Source organism: Gigantopelta aegis, chromosome 6 (assembly GCF_016097555.1).
Source record: "Gigantopelta aegis isolate Gae_Host chromosome 6, Gae_host_genome, whole genome shotgun sequence".
Taxonomy (NCBI): Eukaryota; Metazoa; Mollusca; class Gastropoda; order Neomphalida; family Peltospiridae; genus Gigantopelta; species Gigantopelta aegis.
Genome location: NC_054704.1, coordinates 24,830,614 through 24,852,916, shown reverse-complemented (window position 1 = coordinate 24,852,916; position 22,303 = coordinate 24,830,614). Strand labels below are relative to the sequence as shown.

The 22,303-nt window shown below is 39.3% G+C and overlaps 1 protein-coding gene across 1 annotated transcript in view; it reads right to left on the bottom strand.

Annotated features, from left to right (window-relative positions):
• The window catches only part of LOC121374438 (atrial natriuretic peptide receptor 1-like), a 61,842-nt gene that overhangs the window by 26,670 nt on the left and 12,869 nt on the right, over positions 1-22,303 (bottom strand). Inside the window, exons 2-6 of the mRNA XM_041501540.1 lie at positions 18,936-19,044; positions 17,879-18,029; positions 17,126-17,463; positions 16,001-16,152; positions 8,240-8,813 (exon numbers count right to left, since the gene is read on the bottom strand). Of these exons, the coding sequence (XP_041357474.1) occupies positions 8,240-8,813; positions 16,001-16,152; positions 17,126-17,463; positions 17,879-18,029; positions 18,936-19,044 (1,324 nt within the window). The remainder of the gene's footprint in view (positions 1-8,239; positions 8,814-16,000; positions 16,153-17,125; positions 17,464-17,878; positions 18,030-18,935; positions 19,045-22,303) is intronic.

Sequence of the window (22,303 nt, the reverse complement as noted above, 5' to 3'; positions counted from 1 at the left end):
TTAAACGTTTGTTGTGTTTAACAACACCACTAGATCACATTGATTTATTAATCATCGACTATTGAATGTGAAACATTTGGTAATTTGGTAATTCTGACATATAGTCTTAGAGAGGAAACCCGCTACGATTTTCCATTAGTAGCAAGGGATCTTTAATATGTGCCAACCCACAGACAGATAACACACCAATATACCAGTCGTTGTGCACTGACTATAACAAGAAATAGCCCAGTGAGTCCGCTGATGGGGATCGACCCTAGACCGGCCGCGCATCAAGCGAGCGCTTTACCAGTGGGCTACGTCCTGCCCGAATCTGAAAAAGGATCTCATTAATGAATAATCACTGGGATTCCTTTTCGTTTGACAACTATGGGAATGATTTGTTATTACAGACCACACACTTACATGGTTTTATAAATCCAGACAACTTTGTCTAAATACCACCTCGACTCTGTCTTGTACGGACATACGATTATGGATTTACTAATTATATATAATTATTTGACAAATCCATTAGCAAATTCAAAGTGGGTTTTTTATGGGATATTTATACAAACAGAGCTAGCAAAAATACTCCTCTTCGCAAAACACGAAGAGAGCTTTATCTGAATTTTATTACAATCAACAAAGAGTGATTAGTTAAAAGAGGTATCTCATCAAAATTAACGGGGGGGTGTTGTTTGTGGAGGGGGAATAAATCAGTATATAAATCAGTACATAATAACATAGTATACAAACTGGTCGTATTTTCGTATTTTCCAGGAGAAAAATTTCCCATGATTTTTAGCGGGGGTGGGGAAGGGGAATCGATATGCAACTACTTAAATGGAAGTTGTATATTAGCAGTGAATGCACTTAAAGATAAATGGAAAACACTTCTTTTTTTTTCGTCGTCGACGGGTGGGACAGATCCAGAGCCCCATTGACCACCTCTGGACCCCACCTGTCCTTACCTCCACCCCGTTAAGTTATGTCTTGAATTATCACGCACTTGGGTGCCATTTTTCGTCTTTAATTAATGCTATTATGCTGTGATATACCAGTGTTATTACATGTATTATAATATGGTTGTTATACAATTATTGTAATACATGTTGCAATTAATATTGTCTATATACTGTTAAAAATAAGTAGGGGATATTCCATTTCAAATATCAATAATTATAGAATGAAATGAGATATAAACCTCAAAATAAGTGCACAATAATATAATAATGTTCCCAATCAAAGAGCATGGGAAAAAACGCACCGATTCTTGTGATCGCGAAGCATGTGACGTGACGTTGCACATGCGAAGGGTGTGATTTGAAATTGAACACTTATTTTGTATGTATGTTGTGTGTGCACTATGACAATATTCTTTCTTGTTTATTACTGGAAACTGAATCATAACCTTGCTGTCACATTATTTACAACATTGTGTAACTTTTCAACAATGCGACGTCTCCAACATCAGGAACGTCTCAGGGCTGTAGGCATGCTCTAAGTTGACACCACCCAGCGAATTGTGGCCCGTAGACTTAATGTGTCACAATCAGTCATTAGCTTATTGTCGGTCCGATATTGGCAAACCAGAAATGTGGATGATCGTCCCCGTTCAAGATGGCCAAGGGCCACAACTCTGATTCAGGACCACTTCATTAGGACTTACACGTTGAGGAATCAAGGTAAATCAGCCAATCAGATCGTACGTAAGAGAACTCCGTGTTACAACTGACGTTACAGCAGACTATTCGTAACAGACTGCATAGAGGTTCTAATAGACCAAATCAATTCCATTTGCCGATAATGTTAACGTTTACTAATAATACTCATATAAGCAGCATTTCAACACATCAAAGAAGTACAGCAATAAAAAGTGTGGCACCTCACATCTAATCTACCTGCAAGAAAATTAGGGGTCACATACCATTTAAGAGATTTAATTGTTGTTTTTAATAGCAACCGTCAGTTTTGCTGAAAATTTTGAGGGGTATCCCGCATAACAACTGTATTACAAATAAAAGGGTATTTATTTATTGTCAATGGATAATAGTATTTGCACAAATAATCAATGTCACATATTACTACCAATCACACCCACAGCTGTTTTTACTCCGTAAATATTTGACGGTGCACACATGGAACTCTCTTATTTGGTCCCGACGCCATATAACCGTAAATAAAATGTGTTGAGTGCGTCGTTAAATAAAACATTTCCTTCCTTCCTTCCTCTTCTTTGGTAACCTAGATGTAACGTCGACGCATGTCGACCCTACGTTACCCCCACATTTAGCTGCGAGACACATTGCTGCCAGACGCCAATGGTGTACACATGGTAGACATTGGGCTAACAGGCCATGGGTTCGGATAATGTTTTCAGACGAGTCCGGATTCACACTAGACTTCCATGATTGACGACAGCGTGTCTGGCGACGTCCCAATGAACGCTATGCCAACATCAACGTTCGTCCTCATGACCGATGTGGAGGAGGGTCCGTTATGGTGTGGGCTGGCATCACCATGATTGCCAGAACCCATCTGCATATTGGTCATGGGAGGGTCACTGGGTAGTATACCGTGACAACATCCTTGCACCTTCGCACATCAGGCTGGACGCCATTTTGTTTTTCAGGACGACAGCGCCCGTGCTCACCAGAATCAACTGGTCACTGCGTATCTGCAGCAATAGAACATCACCACATTACCGTAGCCAGCCCTAAGCACATACTTTTTACCCATTGAGCACATGTGGGACATCGTCGGACGACGTCAGCCAACCAACTTGGCTGAATTATGCGCCGCTCTCCAAGATGAATGGGACAGGATCCCCCTAAATATTAATGGACGTTTAATCAGGAGCATGCCACGTCGGATTCGTACGTGTTTGGAGAACCACTAGGGTTTTACCCGTTGCTAGTGCAATATTGAAAATGTCAAATTGACAAGCACCACCTTGTTGCCTATCTGTGTCTCCTCCGGACCCACATCACTATCCTGGCTATAATCTTTAATGCCAATCTCTTGTCACATGAGTGCTTGTGTTTTACCATTAATTAATATTGCAATACAAATTAATACATGTCAGTTATATTGTGTTATATTTGAATATCCCCTACTTATTTTGAACATTATACTATACTTGAATACAATTATTCTCACCTGGTTTAAGCTCCTCGAATGGCAAAATCCAACTGTCATCCCATAGTAGTTTTCTTTTGTGGTACTGAATGTACTGGGGAAGATATAAAATAAGTACTGAATATTTTTAACAGGCCTCTGTGGTGTCGCGGTTAAGCCATCGGACATAAGGCTGGTAGGTACAGGGTTCGCAGCCCGGTACCGGCTCCCACCCAGAGCGAATTTTAACGACTCAATGGGAACGTGTAAGACCACTACACCTTCTTCTCTCTCACTAACCACTAACAACTAACAAGTAACCCATTGTCCTGGACAGACATCCCAGATAGCTGAGGCGTGTGCCTAGGACAGCGTGTTTGAACCTTAATTGGATATAAGCACGAAAATAAGTTGAATGAACTCTTTATCTAACAATATACTAATTTGCTAATTTTTATTAAATATACATGTACTATTTGAGACAAAAAAACAAGTTTAGGAATTTGGTATTACTGCATTCTACTTTAAGCACCAAATGATATTCAGCAGCGAGATAGTTACACATTTCATTTATCATTGAAAATCGCCTGTTAGTTACACTGACAAATGTTTGTTTTGTTTTTGTTTTGTTTTTTATTTAACTACACACTCCAACACATTTTATTTATGGTTATATGGCGTCAGACATATGGTTAAGGACCACATAGATATTGAGAGAGGAAACCCGCTGTCGCCACTTCAAAGTTGAATTTAGAGAATAAATTTCATTATTAATTCGCCAAAAGCCAATTTGAAAATAAAACTAATAAATATATATATATTTAAAGAGCCTTAATCTTGATATATTTTGTCTGACCAACAAAATCTTGAATTTGACCAAATTCGCCAAAAGTGCTAATAAAATGTTGGGTTCAGCCGCCCCACCTACTACCGCCGAAAAAATCAATCGTCAATCACTTACAGAAAAGGTTTCGCTTTAGATACATCACATGCTTTATGTTCGCTACTTGCTATTAATGGGTAGCAGAATTTTGCGCTTAAAATGAGTAATTTGCAAACAGATTTTGTAATTAAGTCTGGCAAACTAATGAGTATTCTCTCAGGGGTGGCCAAATTTGCATGCATTGTTTTGTCAAACAGACACATCACGAAACTGTTAACTAAACAACACAATACATTAACCGCGTGAGTTGCTACACTAATGACCCTGGCCGTGAAAAAGGAAGCCACAAAAAGGAGTCCTACAATATACCATTTAATACGTGGATCCCCGGAGATTACCGAACTTGCAGCCGACAACAAATCAGTTTATGAATCATTCTTATTCCTCACACTAAAGCACTGCTAATGACAGGATCAGCTGGCGCATGTTATGATGGCTTCCGACACACTTTCCCACATAAAGGATATCACATACCACGGCCTTTGACACACCAGTAGTGAGGCACAGAAACCCACAACAAAAACAAACAAACAAACAAACAACAACAACCAAACAAATAACAACAACTGAGAATGGACAGACAGACAGACAAATTCTTTATTTACGTCTCACCTTGTGTAGAGATTAAAAAACAAGTGTTCATCAATACCAATACCAATAATACAACAATGAAGATACACTAGCCACTCCTAAGTAGTTATGATAGACTTTAGAACTATTAAAGACTATCAGAAATATTTTAAAAGTATTGTATTTAAAAAACAATAAAAATAAAAAGCATTAATTATGAATGTGTCTACATATATAAATCTTTGGCGACGTACTAAAATAAGATGGCAACTTTTGGCTATAATTTTAAGTAATGACACTGTTTTCTTTATCTAAAATACTATTAAAGTTTACTACAGCAGCTACTGGGTTGGGTTGTTTTTTAATCTACTCTAATATCACCATACAGAGGACCATGGGCGTACGGGCATGCGTATTAATATTCAAGTATTTGAATTACTGAGGAGGTTGGATCTATCAGTGAGTATCAAACTATATATATTGTAAGGCAATTTCTGTACGACAGTTTAACGCACAAATTAGAATATTCAACATATAGTATTACAATCGCATATACAAATGATCAATTATTCAAAAGAGTATTAACGTGATACAACTCTATGCATTTTAAAATTTCAAAGGAATGTTCCAATAAGTGACGAAAATGACCATATAAACATCAATATTCCGTTGACAATGCGTTTAAGTTTAATATGTTTATTGATTTCAAAGCGATTGTACGTACATTTTTAAAAATATAGTTTAACTTCAGAAAAGTGCGTACAAAATCTCTATTTGACATTTATAAACATATTTAATGTAAATTAAATATCTGTGCATGGATATAATACTACTAAATGGCAACAGCTAACAGCTGTGCTGTTTTGTTTTGTTGCAATGTTTTACTCAAGTGCTGAGAGGATGTATCAACATAGGTAAGTGTTTGATTGTTGTTGTTTGGTTGTTGTTGTTTTGTTTTTGTTTTGTGTGTTTTTAATCAAAACCACTGAAGTCGGAGGTGGGGTGTGTAGGCATTGGTGCAACCAGGATTTTATATTGAGGAGCAGGCATTGGGATAACCAGGATTTTATATTGAGGACAGGCATTGGGATAACCAGGATTTTATATTGAGGACAGGCATTGGGATAGCCAAGATTTTATATTGAGGGGCAGGCATTGGGATAGCCAAGATTTTATATTGAGGGGCAGGCATTGGGATAGCCAAGATTTTATATTGAGGGGCAGGCATTGGGATAGCCAAGATTTTATATTGAGGGGCAGGCATTGGGATAGCCAAGATTTTATATTGAGGGGCAGGCATTGGGATAGCCAGGATTTTATATTGAGGGGCAGGCATTGGGATAGCCAGGATTTTATATTGAGGGGCAGGCATTGGGATAGCCAGGATTTTATATTGAGGGGCAGGCATTGGGATAGCCAGGATTTTATATTGAGGGGCACCAGCATTGGTTGGAGTACCTACACTGTGTATGAGTCGTGTTATGGGGCTACAGGCAAATATAAAAGACAGTGTATGTGTGTGTGAGGGGGAGAGCTACGCTAATGTGCGTATATGGGTCATGCCCCTAAAACATTTGGGGAAAGTTGAAAATCCTCAGAAAGGTATCATGCTAACTCTCGCAAAGAAAGGATTTTTTTGCGTGAGGAGGGGCACCCAAACAAGTCCCCACGTTAGGAAATCTTGTTTGGCTTGAAAGACAGGCCACTATGTATATATAATTAAACGTTGTGACTGGGGTTGGCAATCTGCAATCTGGCCAAAGCGTACTAATAAGACACGGCTACAAGAAATGTTCGTGAAGTAAATTCAGTTCAGTTCAGTTTATCGCATCAGTTAAACCATAACACTTGGCATCAAGGGACTGCATACTCCCCCGCACCTCCGAACTCTGAAGTGCCCCATTACATCCAGTGTTTATTGGCTTTTCGTGAGGGACATGTTTACAATCGTCAGCTTGATATTTGTGTGGAAGATTACTGTATAGATAATATATAGCTGGCTTGGGATAGCAGGATTTTATATTGAGGGACAGGCTTCAATTTTGTAGTTTTCATCTACATCGGCGAGTGTTTATGATTTATTATAAAATATACCCCATTAAGGTAGATTTAGTATAATTTTAATGAGATTCCTAATTTAGTTGCTTGCTCTTTGGATTGTCCTTCTAAAATGCTCCAAATTATAAAACTATTCAGCCGAGCAATCAGTTCTTTTATTTTTAGCTTGTTAACTTTTTATTTTATTTTTTAAATTTTAGCTTTTTCCCCTAAATTCTATGATATTAACTTTTTCCCTAATTGCTATTTTCTATTCTGTCCATTTTCAACTTTTTATTTTATTTTTTAAATTGTACTTTTTCCCTAATTGCCCCCCCCCCCCCCCCCCCCCATCCCTTCTGTCCCGGACCCAATCACTGGCGAAGTCGGATATTGTGCCCGGGAGAGACGTGCTTGAACCTTAATTGGATATAGGCACGTTAATATGTTATCCAATCCAGTCCAATCCAAATGAGAGGTCACGGTACCGTTGTGATCGCCCTTGGGTCCGCGCCTGCATAGAGACAGACATAGAGAGAGAGAGAGAGACAGAGAGACAGTCAGATAGACAAAATATAATTCTGATTACAGACATCAACGTAAAAACAGTTGTGTGTAGTGATTAACTGCTCCCCTAACATATGAATAAGGGAGCGGGCATTTAAGACATTGCCCCATTGGGCTATTTCACGCTCCAGCCAGTGAACCACGACTAGTACATCAAAAGCCGTGGTATGTGCTATCCTGTCTATGGGATAGTGCATATAAAAGATCCCCTGCTGCTAATCGAAAAGAGTAGCCCACGAAGTGGCGATGGCGGGTTTCCTCTCTCAATATATGTGTGGTCCTTATCCAGCTTTCCAGACGGTTCGTCCACTGGACAATTCGTCCACGGACGGTTCGTCCACCGGACGGTTCGTCCACGGACGATTCGCCCACTCACCTCGGACAATTCGTCCACTCGATGAGTGCATTTTTTTCAAACATATTAATAGTTATTTCTTTGACATTGTAATCGTTTCTTAACATTATTTTGTGGTATACTATAACCAAAAAAGTAAAATAGAGTTAGAATTCAACATTAATATCCAGTTTTTATTAATTGTTTGTACAATCTAATTAAAATTAGCTCCACTATTGCATGTTTCGTGTGAATTACGAATGCCTTAAAACAAGTTTTATTTTATAAAATAAATAATTGTTAATGTAAAAATGAAGACATATTGGAATGGTTCGCTGTACTGCGGCCACTAAAATAGACTCGCCCGATATTTTTAGAATTTGTATGCTCGCAAATACCGTTATAAAAGGCGAAGTGTGATTGGTCAATATTTAAATTATTATTCATTCCCAGTCATGCAGCCCTTGGAGTCAGACGTTGTCGACTGTGCTGTGCGATTAACCCCCCCCCCCCCCCCCCCCCCCACCTGGGGGGACGTATCGCAACATACGGCGCTCTACTGGAGTATCGAATCTCGTACACCGGGTCACGGGCAACCGTGACCTTGGTGTACGGAGATAGAGTTCCGAAGAAAGGAAGGTGGAGGAAGGGGAGACGTGCGCCAGCGGCGGCGCAGGGGAAGTCAAAACCGGCGGCTAAACCGCCGGCAGCGACTCCGTCTGCTGGACCGCCCCGAAGAAGAAGACGAAGAAGGAAGTGGCTCCGGCTCCAACCGACGCAGTCTCTTCGATGGAGAACGAGGATCTGAACGAGTTTGACACAGCGATCTGTGTCACTCCCTACAACAGACCCGATCCATCGGCCTTTTCTTCTGGACCTCCGGATGTGTCGCCAATTAAACCGCCGACGCCCGTAGAGGTCCCGGCCCGGAAGACGGCAGTGGTGAAGAGGAAGGCGACCACTCCCCCGAGTGCCACCCCAGACAGGCCATGTCGCCCTACTCAACCGCCGAAGCCAGAGCAACAACCAGGAAAACAATGGACACTGAAGGCCAGCAAGCTCCACCCGCGTTTCCATCAACTGATTAAATCCAATCTGGAGGACGTTCGCCAGCTCATCAGCGAGCCCAAACACAAGGCGTACCACCCACTGCCAGCCAATCCCGATGAAGGGGACTTTGCCGTCCACCGCGTCCAAGTTGATGTGGATATCAACGCAGTTTGCGTCACCATCCGCCGGAGGGGAAGATACAACCAAGCGCTGCTACTCAAGGAGATGGACAACCCCACCCTACACCGCGTCCTCAAAACCATAGCGGGGGACGACTACCGGTTCATCACCAAGAGTTTAGCAGCCTCCCCCTACCGGCCTGATCTTCCACATCTGGACACCACCGACTTCATCGGATCGCCATAGACGCCAACCTTTGCTAGGACAGGTATCAACCTCCTTTATTGGGCTAGTTGGACTTTAAACATTTCGATGATTGTTCAAAATTCTTATGTTTATTTTTTTATAAATAGTCCGACGCACTTTATTTTGGCGCCCGTTCAATTGCTCACAATCACCTTTAAACCTTTCGACCGAGCAGTCTTAACTAATTTTGGCTTTAATTTTAGTGTCCAGACATGCTTTTGGATGCAGTTATTCTCGGTAGACGTAGTTTGTCAAGTTTTCACCAAGGAATCGAACTTCAGCCAATCACAGCTTGGCCCCACTTGGTGCTACGATTTGGTCCGCGCTTTCGCTGGATTCAAACTGCAGACTTAGACTTTTGACAAGTTTCCCAAGGAATCGAAATTCAGCCAATCACAGCTCGGCCTCACTTGGTGTCTGCTATTTGGTCCGCGTTCTCGCTGGACTCTACTAACTGGCTATTTTCCAAATTCTGCCCACCTCAAACTTACACACCCCCCCCCCCCCCCCCCTGCTCCGGAGTTAGTCACTGGCGAAGTCAGAGGCTAAATCCGTAGTGGGCGTGCCTGAACCTTCGTGGATAGGGGCACGTTAATATAGTTGCCTATTGCCCATAAATTATTATTTACAGACGAAATGTTACTTGGACATTGGAGACTACGCAGTATTGTTAGCAATCTGATTAAAATTAGTTCTACTGGTCTAAATAAGGCTATCGTAATTCACATGAAACATATCGTATACCCTCAGAATAATTCGGAATATTTTCAAATTATTTTCAAATCACTGGCGTGATTCTGCAAGTAAGGTTTTGATTGGTGGACATGAGCTACAACTGGCTGCTGTTAGATCCACATGTAATAGTGGAGCTAATTTTAATTAGATTGCTGTTTGTATTCATTATCATGCGGATGATTCGTCCACTCGCTCGTACATTATCTCACATGTCACGATGAGGTAAATAGGTAATGCAAGCCTCCGCGTCGGAAGACTTTATTACCATGTCATGTTCTCCTTCAATGCCATAAATTCTATCCACTGTACCCTCCCTCGTCACATGTTATCCCCATATGCCTAATAACCTCGAAATAAAATAAAAACTTGTTATCTTCAATTCCAATTTAATTAAATGTTGTTTTAGACGCTACTGGATCCAACTTGGTGAAACAAGCTTAAACTAATTACTTCACAATATCACAATAGAGAACACCTGTACACTTAATTGGTAAAGCAAACGGAAACCAAACAAGTTGAAAGGTAAGGGCTAAAGATTATCTTTACTGGGTATATTGTACTAAAAACATCCTACGACATGTAGCGTGAAAGGCGTACATTATAGAAACAAACAATAACCGAATAAATAGAAACGCCAAAGAATTATGTCTGCAGAGCATTGTTACAAAAACATCTACTAAGCGTAATATAATTTATTTTCACCTTTGTAAATTTATGACACAGCAAAAAACAATACGGGGTAAAATATATCTAATAGTTTATTTAGCCCCTACGTAAATGTAGTACACATTATTTAGTCCGTGGACGAAATGTACTGGGGAAATAAAAACCCAGTGGACGAATCGTCCGGAACTGTGTTTTTTTGTAGTGGACGAATTGTCTCGAGTTCCTCAGTGGACGAATTTTCAGTGGACGAATCGTCCGTGGAAGAATTGTCCAGTGGACGAATCGACTGCATCCCCTTAACCATATGTCCGACGCCATATAACCGTAAATAAAATGTTTTGAGTGATTCGTTAAATAAAACATTTCCTTCCTTTTTTAAGACATATTAATACAATATAAATGCACACAAACTACTCTCCTTGAACCTCCGCCTGTTACCGACTCCGGTCGGGCTGCTGGTGCTCTCTTGCACCTGTCAGTGCAGGCGGTCCCTTCTCCCACCCACCCCATCCCTTTTCCTGTCCTGGATGGAGGAGCCGGCCGAGGCCGGTACCTGCGCCCATGACAGGCGACGCTACAACAGCTTGCTCTGAATGTGCGCGTAAAACCCTCTGACCTGACCTTACTCTCCTTGAACTAGTCTCACTCTCAGGGATGGGGAGTGAGAATGATAGCTCCCCTTAAACAATAACAGTTTATCGGCGACTGTCAATGCGAATAACTCCCCATTCACTACATGTGTGTACTAGTACTATAGATTTCTACATCCGTCCCAATTGATTACTTTCCGCTTATTGTTGAAATGTTATACACGAACACTTACAAGTAAACGGTTTTCAATTTCCAGCTACAAACAATATTGGAAACCGATACGAACTGACTGTCCATCCGCACACAACTGTTTGTACATTATAACCAAATTACTATCTCTATCGATTGTCACAGTTCACGCAGATTAATTGAACCCAGAATGTCCAGCAGTCTGCAGTTTTTAATTTGTAAGGCTTTCTGTAATGGACGGCACTCTATCTGTCCACACAAACACTGTATAGTGTTTATAGGTATAATAATGTACTTTACCACTATTACTGGTACTTAGCCTCTTTCCCACGGCATTGTTTAGCGTGAAATAGTAATAATGACTAAAGTATAAAAGTTTATTGCTCTCAGATTCACACTAACAAAAAGGTTTACAACGCTACAGCATTAAAACGTCTTCTTCTTTTTTCATCTTTTTTTAAATTCATGAATGAATGAACAATACTAAAAGCACTAGCCACCAGCCTCCATGGTGTAGTGCAGTGGTTAACGTGTCGTACTTTAAACTGTTAGTCGTCCAACATGATTATCATTGAACGTAAGTTGCAGCTTTGTTTGAATAAACTTCATCAATGGGCAACTGACAATGGCTTTAGATTATCAACGGCAAAAACGGTTTGTATGCATATCTGCCAGAAAAGAGGTATCCACTTAGATCCACAGTTGTTTCTGGACAAAAATTCAATTCCAGTTGTGGAGGAGACCAAATTTCTGGGGGATATATTTGATAGGAAGTTATCTTTTGTGAACCATCTTAAATATGTTAACAAGAAAGGCTTAAAAGCTCTCAATATTGTAAAAGTTATTGGTAATACGGAATGGGGAGCAGACCGAAAGGTTATGCTCCGTCTGTATAGATCTCTTGTGAGGTCTAAACTTGATTATGGATGCATTGTGTATGGGTCGGCACGCAAGTCTTACTTGCAGATTCTAGATCCTATACACAACCAGGGACTTTTGCTTTGTCTTGGTGCATTTAGAACATCTCCTGTAGAGAGCTTGTACGTTGATGCACACGAACCTTGTTTGGGTGCTAGACGTGCAAAGCTTTCTCTGCAGTATGCTAGCAAGATTAAATCTTTACCGAAACATCCTACACATGATGCGGTGTTTGATAACAAATATATGAAGTTGTTTGATGCAAGGCCAAATGCTATTGGTACATTTGGTTTTCGCATTAAGCGTTTTCTGTCGCTTTCCAATAATGATTTTACTGACGCTTTGGGAACTCCTTCATATTTTGTTTTACCACCTTGGTGTATTACACCACCTAAAACTGTGTTTGATCTGGCGCATGTGAAGAAAGATCGTACAGATGCTGTTGTTTATAAACAGTTTTTCATGGAAATTCAAGACAAGTATCGTGATTACATTCCAGTGTATACAGACGGATCACGGTATTGGAATTCTATGGCTTGTGCTACAGTTTCTACATCAGACACAATACTTTCCATGAAATTGCCTGACTCAGCATCAATTTTTAGTGCTGAAGTTTGGGCAGTCATTACAACCTTAGATGAAATCAAAGATTCGATGGCATCCAAATTTATTATTTTTACTGACTCACATTAGTGTCTCCAAGCTTTACGCAATATGAAGCTGGACCATCCCCTGTAGAGAGCTTGTACGTTGATGCACACGAACCTTGTTTGGGTGCTAGACGTGCAAAGCTTTCTCTGCAGTATGCTAGCAAGATTAAATCTTTACCGAAACATCCTACACACGATGCGGTGTTTGATAACAAATATATGAAGTTGTTTGATGCAAGGCCAAATGCTATTCGTACATTTGTTTTTCGCATTAAGCGTTTTTTGTCGCTTTCCAATATTGATTTTACCGACGCTTTGTCTGCTTTGGATTTGCCTCATGCCAGGGTTGTTGTGCCTTATACTGATTTTAAATATAGTATTAACCAAGTTATCTTTTCGACGTGATAACATGATTGGGTCGGTGCGGTTGCGAACAAGCTTCATGCTATCAAGCCAGTCTTGGGAGAGTGGCGGTCCTCCTATAGACAGTGCAGGAAGGATGAAATTGTCTTGTGTCGTGCTCGCATCGGTCATACATATTTGACCCATTCATTTATCTTAAGGAAAGATCATCCATCTCACTGTGAGCACTGTCAGTGTACTCTGACGGTGCGCCACATATTGGTGGAGTGTAAGTATTTGAAAGAAAGTCGAAAAGATATATTTGGTCAGAGAAATGTGATGGAATCATTTCGATTCCATCCAGAACTTTTATTTCAATTTCTTCGAGATACTGACTTTTATTATAAATTTTAATTGTATCTATCTGTGATATTTGTATTTTTGCACAGTCCTTTACAGTGTTTTTATTTAAATTTTGAATTTTTATATTGATGTGGTTCATCATTTTATGTTTTGGTTTTACCATAGTTTGACACCCAATAGCCGATGTATTTTTCGTGCTGGGGTGTCGTTAAACATTCATTCAAACTATTAGGTACTGGGTTCTCCTCTCGGTATCGGCTCCCACCCAAAGCGAGTTTAACGACTCAATGGGTAGGTGTAAGGCCACTACACCGAGTTATCTCTCACTATATAACCACGAACAACTAACCACTAACCCATCAGTGCACCACGACTGGTATATCAAAGGCTGTGGTATGTGCTAGCATGTATGTGGGATGGTGCATATAACATATCGCTTGCTACTAATAATCAAATGTTTTGGGTTTCATTTCCAAAACTATATGTCAGAATGACCAAATGTTTAACATCCAATTACCGATGATTAATAAATCAATGTGCTCTAGTGGTGTCGTTAAATAAAACAAACTTTAACTTTCAAGTGTCCCAGATTAGTGTTTGACACTTGCAGTATAGAACAAAACAAAAACAATTGACGTCACGTAGGCTACTGGAGCCCATTTCACAAAAGATCGTAACTTTAAGTCTGCCACTAGCAGTTATATCGGTCATACATTTACACGTGTTTGACATGTATTTCACGCAGAAAATTACATCATTGTGAAAGATGGATCATTTTAAGGATAAAAGAAAACGATATATATGTGTAATTCAAAGTACATGTATATTAGTGTTCTATTAGTATTAGTAGTAATAAGAATCGTGGTTTAGTCGTAGATTTACGTTTACGTGTAAAACTAGGCTTACGATGCTTTGTGAAATTGGGTCCAGGTTTAGATACGTCGCAAAAGCTATTTTCTATACACGACCGTTTAGTCAAAAGTACGAAACAATATTCTTAATTAAAATAAATCCGATGTATCGCCATCATTGCTATTTCGGATATTTAGTTATTACCTGTTTTCAGCTTTAGATATAATCACGTCGTCCTGAAATTATGATATGGAATCTAGCAATATATCCTGGCATTTTAGATACAGATAGTTACAAATCAGAATTATTATTTATTGTAAATGTTGGGATAAGTATCACTGTCATGCTATGCGCCGATGGTTTTATAGTCCTTGGGGATTCCACAGTAACATCACACGAATAATGGTTTATGGTCTGTCGGGTACTGATCAAACAGGAATACAAACTGTGTGCAGCAATAACCATCATGTACGTCAATATAGCTTCAACTCAATTAATTTGAAGTTGTTTATGTTAATGTATACATCAGTACATTACCCTATTTCCCTCACCCCCACTAGTTATGGAACCTTGGAGGTAAAACACAACAACAAAACCAACTGCATCTATAACAACAACCACTATCAGTCCAAAACAACAATCACGTTCCCTAAACAAACAAAAAAAAACGTATAAAAAATACAAATGAAATATAACGTGTCAAAGTAGAAGTTAAAGTTTCTTTTCTTTAACGACATCACTAGAGTACATTGATTTATTAATTATCGGCTATTGAATGTCAAACATATGGTCATTTTGACAGTCATAGAGATGAAATCCTTTATAAGCACCATCCCACAGACAGGATAGCACATATCACGGCCTTTGATATACCAGTCGTGGTGTACTGTCTAGAGAGAAATAACCCAATAGCCTCACCGACGGGGATCGATCCTAGACCGACCGCGTATCAAGTGAGCATTTTACCACTGGGCTACGTCCCGCCCTTTGACAAAACAGAAGATACAGTGACTAAAATATGCTTTATTTATGTGAACAAATGTTTAAACAGTATTGGAATTCAGAGGCCGACCAACACCTTTATTTTTATATTGTGGGGATAGACACCGTGACTGTGAGGCAACAGATCTGTAAGCTGATAAATGAATATAAACAATATGTGTTGCCGGTAGTAATCAGGTTGAAAGTGGCATGGATTTTTGTTACTGTTTGGATGCTTAATTTTATTGTTTGAAGCATGAAGTGTATTTTGCAATGCCCGCCATAGTTTTATTTATTTATTATTTTTGGGGGGTAGGGTGTGTGTGTGTTTGTTTGTTTTGTTGTTTTATTGCTGTTGTTGTTTGGGGTTTTTTGCTTCCATCTCTTAACTCCTTCTTACACGTGTTATATCAAGATTCGTTACAGATCAAATAAGTAAATTGATATTGCTAGTTTACAATACTTTTTTTTAGCTAGTTTACAATACCATTACACATTTGTATTGCATCAAACAATAAAACAAAATAATGCTGTAACTGTACTTATAGATCATTAATAGCAGTATCGATGGACATTTAAAGAAGAAGTAAAAGAAAGAAAGAATTAAAGGAAAAAATAAAGAAACGGAAAAAAACTATTTTTATGAGTAAGTTGGCCTTGAATTTTACTTTGGTTTTTAACACCCAATATTGGTACCTGTATGAAATCTAATCACGACATAGGAACAATAGTTACACGTCATCTTACCCCGCATGCGCCTATGGGTACGCCCAGCGCTACCAGACAACCAACGATGATGATACTGATCTGCCAGACCTTGAGAGGGCACGATCCACAGTCAGCGGGGCAGTTGTGACACGTCTCACCCTCCCCGCCCTCGCAGTTACCGTCCCCACACACTGAAATACACGTGTCAACAGCAACGTCACCAAATAACGAACAATAATATTTTAACATTTATAATATATAGTTTATACATATTTAGTTTAATTATGGTAATAAAGGTGTGCGATATAAGTAAATATAGACATATTATATTGCTATAAAGGTCACTAGGATATGGTATAGAGTTTCAAAACACTGTCATTTTTCTCAGCAATGCAATAACACTTAATACATATTCCCTGACTTTTTAGTCACCTACCGGTCCAGCCGGTGGGGACTATAGGTTTCGTCTCTGTCTGTCTGTCTGTCCGTCCGAGCGTCCGTGTGTCCCACATATAGTTTTCCGGATGTATTTTTTTCAACAATGCCTCGAGATATCGAGCTGAAATTTTATTTATAGCTTCATCCTGTACTGTCACAGATCAAGCTTGGCTGTCATGGCGATTTACCCATTTTTGATAGAAACAAAAATGTATTTTTCGGCCTTTTTTTGCAATACCTCAAGATACTGAGTTGATTTTTTCAGTTATGACCCTTAAATATAAGTGATAAGAAATTTGTTGGGCCCGGTAGGGAACATTTATTGCTTTAGTATGTCTCTCCGAATGCTTGCTATGTTTATTTGCGAAGTCCAATACACATCTTAATTTTTCTGTACATGCCTTTTTATCTGTGTTTTTAGGACTATTTATTGGCCCCTGTTTTCTGTGTGTGTGTGTGTGTGTGTGTGTGTGTGTGTGTGTGTGTGTGTGTGTGTGTGTGTGTCTCGGTCTCTCTCTCTCTCTCTCTCTCTCTCTCTCTCTCTCTCTCTCTCTCTCTCTCTCTCTCTCTCTCTCTCTATTTTGTATGTGTCTCCTTTTCTATATTTAATGGGGAGCTACAAGCATAAACTTTTCTGGACAAACATCCCAGATAGTTGATGCATGTGCTTGCGTGGATATATCAACACGACAATGAATTACAAATTACCCCAAAACTAAATCTTACCAGTCCTTGGCAAAACTTTTATTTGTTTTTCAACAGCTATATGCATCTTGGCCAACTTGAAGTGAGCGATCATCGATACATCGCCGGGTTCGTACAGACCGCCAACACCGCTCGTCCAGTTGCCGTGATCCACGGGGCCGACGTGGACCTCCGAGTGGGTGAATATCGACCCGTGAGGCGGGATCCACGGCCCACAGAGTCCGTTCTGGACAAGGGCCGTATTATCGAGAGGACACGAGTGGACGTTCACGTGATGGATACAGCAGTTCTCCTGGGTGGCGTCTTTTGGCAGTGGGCAGATCGTGTTTTTACACCAGTCCTCAGCTTCTGTCGCGTTGCTGAAACGAGGGAGGGAAAGGAATAAACTGAAGGAAGTTAAAGTTTGTTTTGTTTGAACGCATTACTAGAACACATTAATATTATATTCATCAGCTATTCGATGTCAAACATTTTGTCATTGTGACACGTAGAGGAAACCTGCTACATCGTTCCATTATAGAAGCGAGGGATCCTTTATGTGCACTTTCCCAAAGACAGGGCAGCACATATCACGGCCTTTTTCTTACATCCAATAGCCGATGATTAACAAACATCAATGTGCTCTAGTGGTGTTGTTAAACAAAATGAACTTTAAACTTTGATATACCAGTCGTGTTATTCCAAATTGTCCATAATACCCCCTCCCCCCCCCCCCACCCCACCCACCCCACTTCTCCCGTCTTCCCCTTTCGTTTTAGGTACAGACAGACTTACCTAATGCCAGTCCCTCCTGCTTCGTTGAAAATGTTAAATGACACAGCCCAAGGAAAGAATTGTGGACCCAAGGTCAGTTCATACGTCACGTTAAACGGCTCCTGAGCTCGAATTTCGTCAGGGGGCGGTACTACCCAACGGATGTTCACACCTGTAAAGTAAAACGACTCAACTCAGTTCTTCATATACCTTTATCAGTTTATTATACATGACAATACAAAATATTTCAATACATTTGTAAAGAATGCTGATGTTGCTGCTTCTTGTGTTGTGATGATAATGTTGATGATGGCGGTTACGATAAAGAATAATATGGTCGTTGTCATGGTCACGATGATGGCGATAATAATTATGAGTATAATTAAACAAATATGTGGCTCATGTACGCCTAGCCTGTATAGACCTATTGCAGCGATGTATTTAATGAAACACAACACTGACGTTGTATACTAAAATAACATTAGACGGGTGCGAATGGTTAATATATCACTTCAGAAATAACCAGGGTATGTATATGGTCTTAAACAAAACAAGGCAACAAAATAAATCTAGAGAATTTACGACGTGTGTATAATTTTAAAACGAAATTATGGGATAAAAATGTATCGAGACAAATTGAAATGCATTTATGATCCGCTGACAGAAATATAGGAAAGAAAAAAATCCAGAAAACGTTAGTTACAACCTCTAGTTACTTGGTCAGCTTACAATACGGAGAGCCATTTCTATCCAAGCGTTTTTGCATCTAGTCAACTCCTAATCCACAATTTTCAAATCTTATCCGAAACAGCAAGGGATATTATGTACGTTTCTAAAGACAGGATAGCACATACCTCAGCCATCAGTCGTGGTGCACTGTCTAGAAAGAAAAATAATCCAATGGGTACACCAAGGGGGATCGATCCTACATCGACCGCGCATCAGGCGATCACTAGCATTGGGCTACGTCCCGCCCTTGAGGATGGTGGAATTATATATCATATATAAAGGTACCTTCTACCTGATCAACTTATAAATGGTTTGGTGTGACGCCCACCACCCTAAGGAAACATTGTACCTGGACAACTGGTGAATGGCGTGGGGTTGGCGCCGTTGGCAGATAAGGGCCAGCAGTGGTAGTCGACGTTGGTCAGATCATGCCATCCGCCCACTTTCCGCTGAAACATCTGTAATAAATTCAAACAATTAATTATTTGTTACAATTATTTTTTGTTTGTCTGTGAAGTGTGATGACAGCAAGTGCATAGAAAAGATCATACAAGCTGCCTTGTTGATAATCTTCTAGGCAGAAGTAAGTTTTTTTTAACATTATTCCGAAACACACCGTCTGGACATGTAAGAAAAACAAACAGAAAAAAACAACAACTTCTTTTCTAATAAAAAGTTCGAGGTGCACCCACCTTTTGACAGAGTTCACAAGTCCTGTGATTGGTGATAAATGTGAGAATGTTGGTCGTAAACAAAAAAATAGTTTCATCTGGGCAAAAAATTTATGCAATTTTATTTCATCTAGTATCACTGTGTCAAGTAGCCTTGTGCTTGAAACAGGTAAAAGAAAAAGTACTCAAATATATTTTTTAACAAAATATTCAACTTTATATAAAATCACCCCTTGCAAGGGACATGAAATTTCGGCATAATTTCTGAAATAAAAGACTGATTTTTTAAAACTAATGTCCGAAATATATTACAAATATGTGTGGTTTAATTTAGAGCCGGGACCCAAAATGTTACCATTTTTTATATTGATCCATCTCTGAAATGAACACCTTCACACCCAAATGTTTTATTCACTTTAAGGGTGAGGGGTGGTAGTGTTTATATTCGTGCTGTTTATGTCGATTGATACGCTACAGGTAGGAGTTTTAGTCACATATGTCACTATTATCGTCTATGGGATTTGATTTGGTTCTATACACCATACAGCACAACAAGGACAGAGCGAAAGGAAGTCCTTTGCCGCCACTCCATGGGTTACTACTTTCGGTTAGCAGCAATGGATCTTTTACATTCACCATCGTAATGATTGGATAGAACATACCACGACCGTTATTACACCATGTGTGGGGCACTGGCTGGAATGGGAAGTAGGCCAATTGGCTCAGCAACTAGATTAAATGTTAAAAATACACTGCAATTAATATAAGCACGAATATAAATTGCCAGCATCACCATCATTGTCATCATCATTATAATCATCATCATCTATACTAATTTATGTCTTTATATTTAATAGTTTGTGAGAGTGAGAGTGAGAATAATTTCCACAAAAAAATGTGCCATTAAGCCAATAGTATCATGGACAGTTCACTTATTAAGCTGTTCAGAAACGTAGTATATCCGAAAATACATGTTTCATTTATCCCGAAATGTTGTTGGGGTTTTTCAGTCAGTTGCAAAGTCCTTCTATGTCATTTGCTATCTGTCTCACTTGTTATCGATATTTTCGTATATAATTAAAATAAAGTTACGGAGTATGAATCACAAATATAATCATACCTTATTACCTCAGACGTTGTTATGAATCGCAAAATTAATCATATCATATTACCTTAGACGTTGTCATGAATCGCAAAAATAACTATATCGTGTTACCTTAAATATAGTACAAATTACACAAATAATCATGTTATTACCTCTTCCGCGTATCACCTAGAGTCAAGTAAGGCTTAAGGTGTACGAAATATGTCTAGTCACGTGAATTGACAGACCTATTGAGTGCTCATTTGTATCGAAAGCAAGGCAATAATCTTACCTAAATATAGATTTGGCGTCACGAGAAGGGCTACCCCGTCTAGTGCACATATTATATTGAAATCAAGACAAGAGCGAAGCTATTTAAAATTGCCGAATATACTATTGTGCGTGATCGTGTGCCTTTAAAACTTGAAACGTCCGTAAAAACAGACACCGGTATATGAGGAATTGTTGTATAATGAATATTTACAATATGATGACAACAGCTCTTGTTAAATATATCGTTAAACTTTGTTTTGTTTAACGACACCACTAGAGCACATTTATTGATTATTAATCGGCTACTGGATGCTAAACTCTTGATACTTTTTTGAAATTTAGAAAGAATCGATCCCCGTCGGTGGGCCCATTGTACTATTCTCGTGCCACCCAGTGCACCACAAATGATATACCAAAGACTGTGGTATGTGCTATCCTGTCTGTGGGATGGTGCACATAAAAGATCCTTTGCTATTAATGGAAAATGTGGCGGGTTAAACCGGTTTCCTCTATATATGTCATAATTACCACATGCTTGACATCCAATAGCCAGTGATTAACAAATCAATGTGCTCTAGTGATGTTGTTAAACAAAAGAAACTTTAACTATTTAACTGTTCACGAGTTCATCGGAGTTCAATGACCGGTCATTAGCTTATATCAATTAGTTAAATATTTGTAATTGTCCTAATTGTGTTTATTTTCTGTATGTTTTGTCAGTGGAACAGCTGAGCCCGTTCGGTGGTGTGCGTCAATATTTAATTATATTCAAACAAGAGAATTTTGCTGAGAAACAGTTCAGTATGATAAATTGATAATGCCACAAAATGGAACGGGGCTGTTGATAACAGTTCAATGCAGGGGAGGAGTCTAGAGCGAAGTTTAGGTAGGGGGTCGAAACATGCTCCCCTAGAAAATTAATTGAGAAAACCTGTTTCGATTCCCAACACCTGCACCTTACATATGCGCCTGAGGTCGTGAATAACCGATGAAACCGATTGGCAAGTAGCTCTAAATGATTCGTAAAACTGACGTCATCAAGTACCTCTAAGATTGCAATTTGAATAAATAATACATTGAATAAATAAATAAATAAATATATAAATACATTTATAGATACATAAATACACATTAATAAAATTATAAAGACATAAATACACAAATAACGAATACAATCATGCTTAATGTATATGGATAATAAATAAATAATCACACCCACGTAAGTGACACATTTTTTATATTAGTTTTACTGTACCTTATTAGTATTATCGACAATGCGAACTCTTTCATGTCATAGAACCTATAATTAGGTTAATGTTCTAAAATTGGAAAGAATACGTTTATGAATTGCATTCTAGAACAGTTTTATTTCCAAAAATATACTGCGTTTATTACATTCATTCATTTCAACTTATTTTCGTGCTTATATTCAATTAAGGCTCAAGCACGTTGTCCTGAGCACACACCTCAGCTATATGGATTGTCTGTCCAGGACAGTGGGTTAGTTGTTAGTTGTTATTGGTTAGTGAGAGAGAAGAGGGTGTAGTGGTCTTACGCCTACCCATTGAGTCGTTGAAACTCGCTCTAGGTGGGAGCCGGTACCGGTCTGCAAACCCTGTACCTACCAGCCTTATGGCCGATGGCTTAACCAGGACACCACCGAGACCGGTAATATACTGCATTTATCAA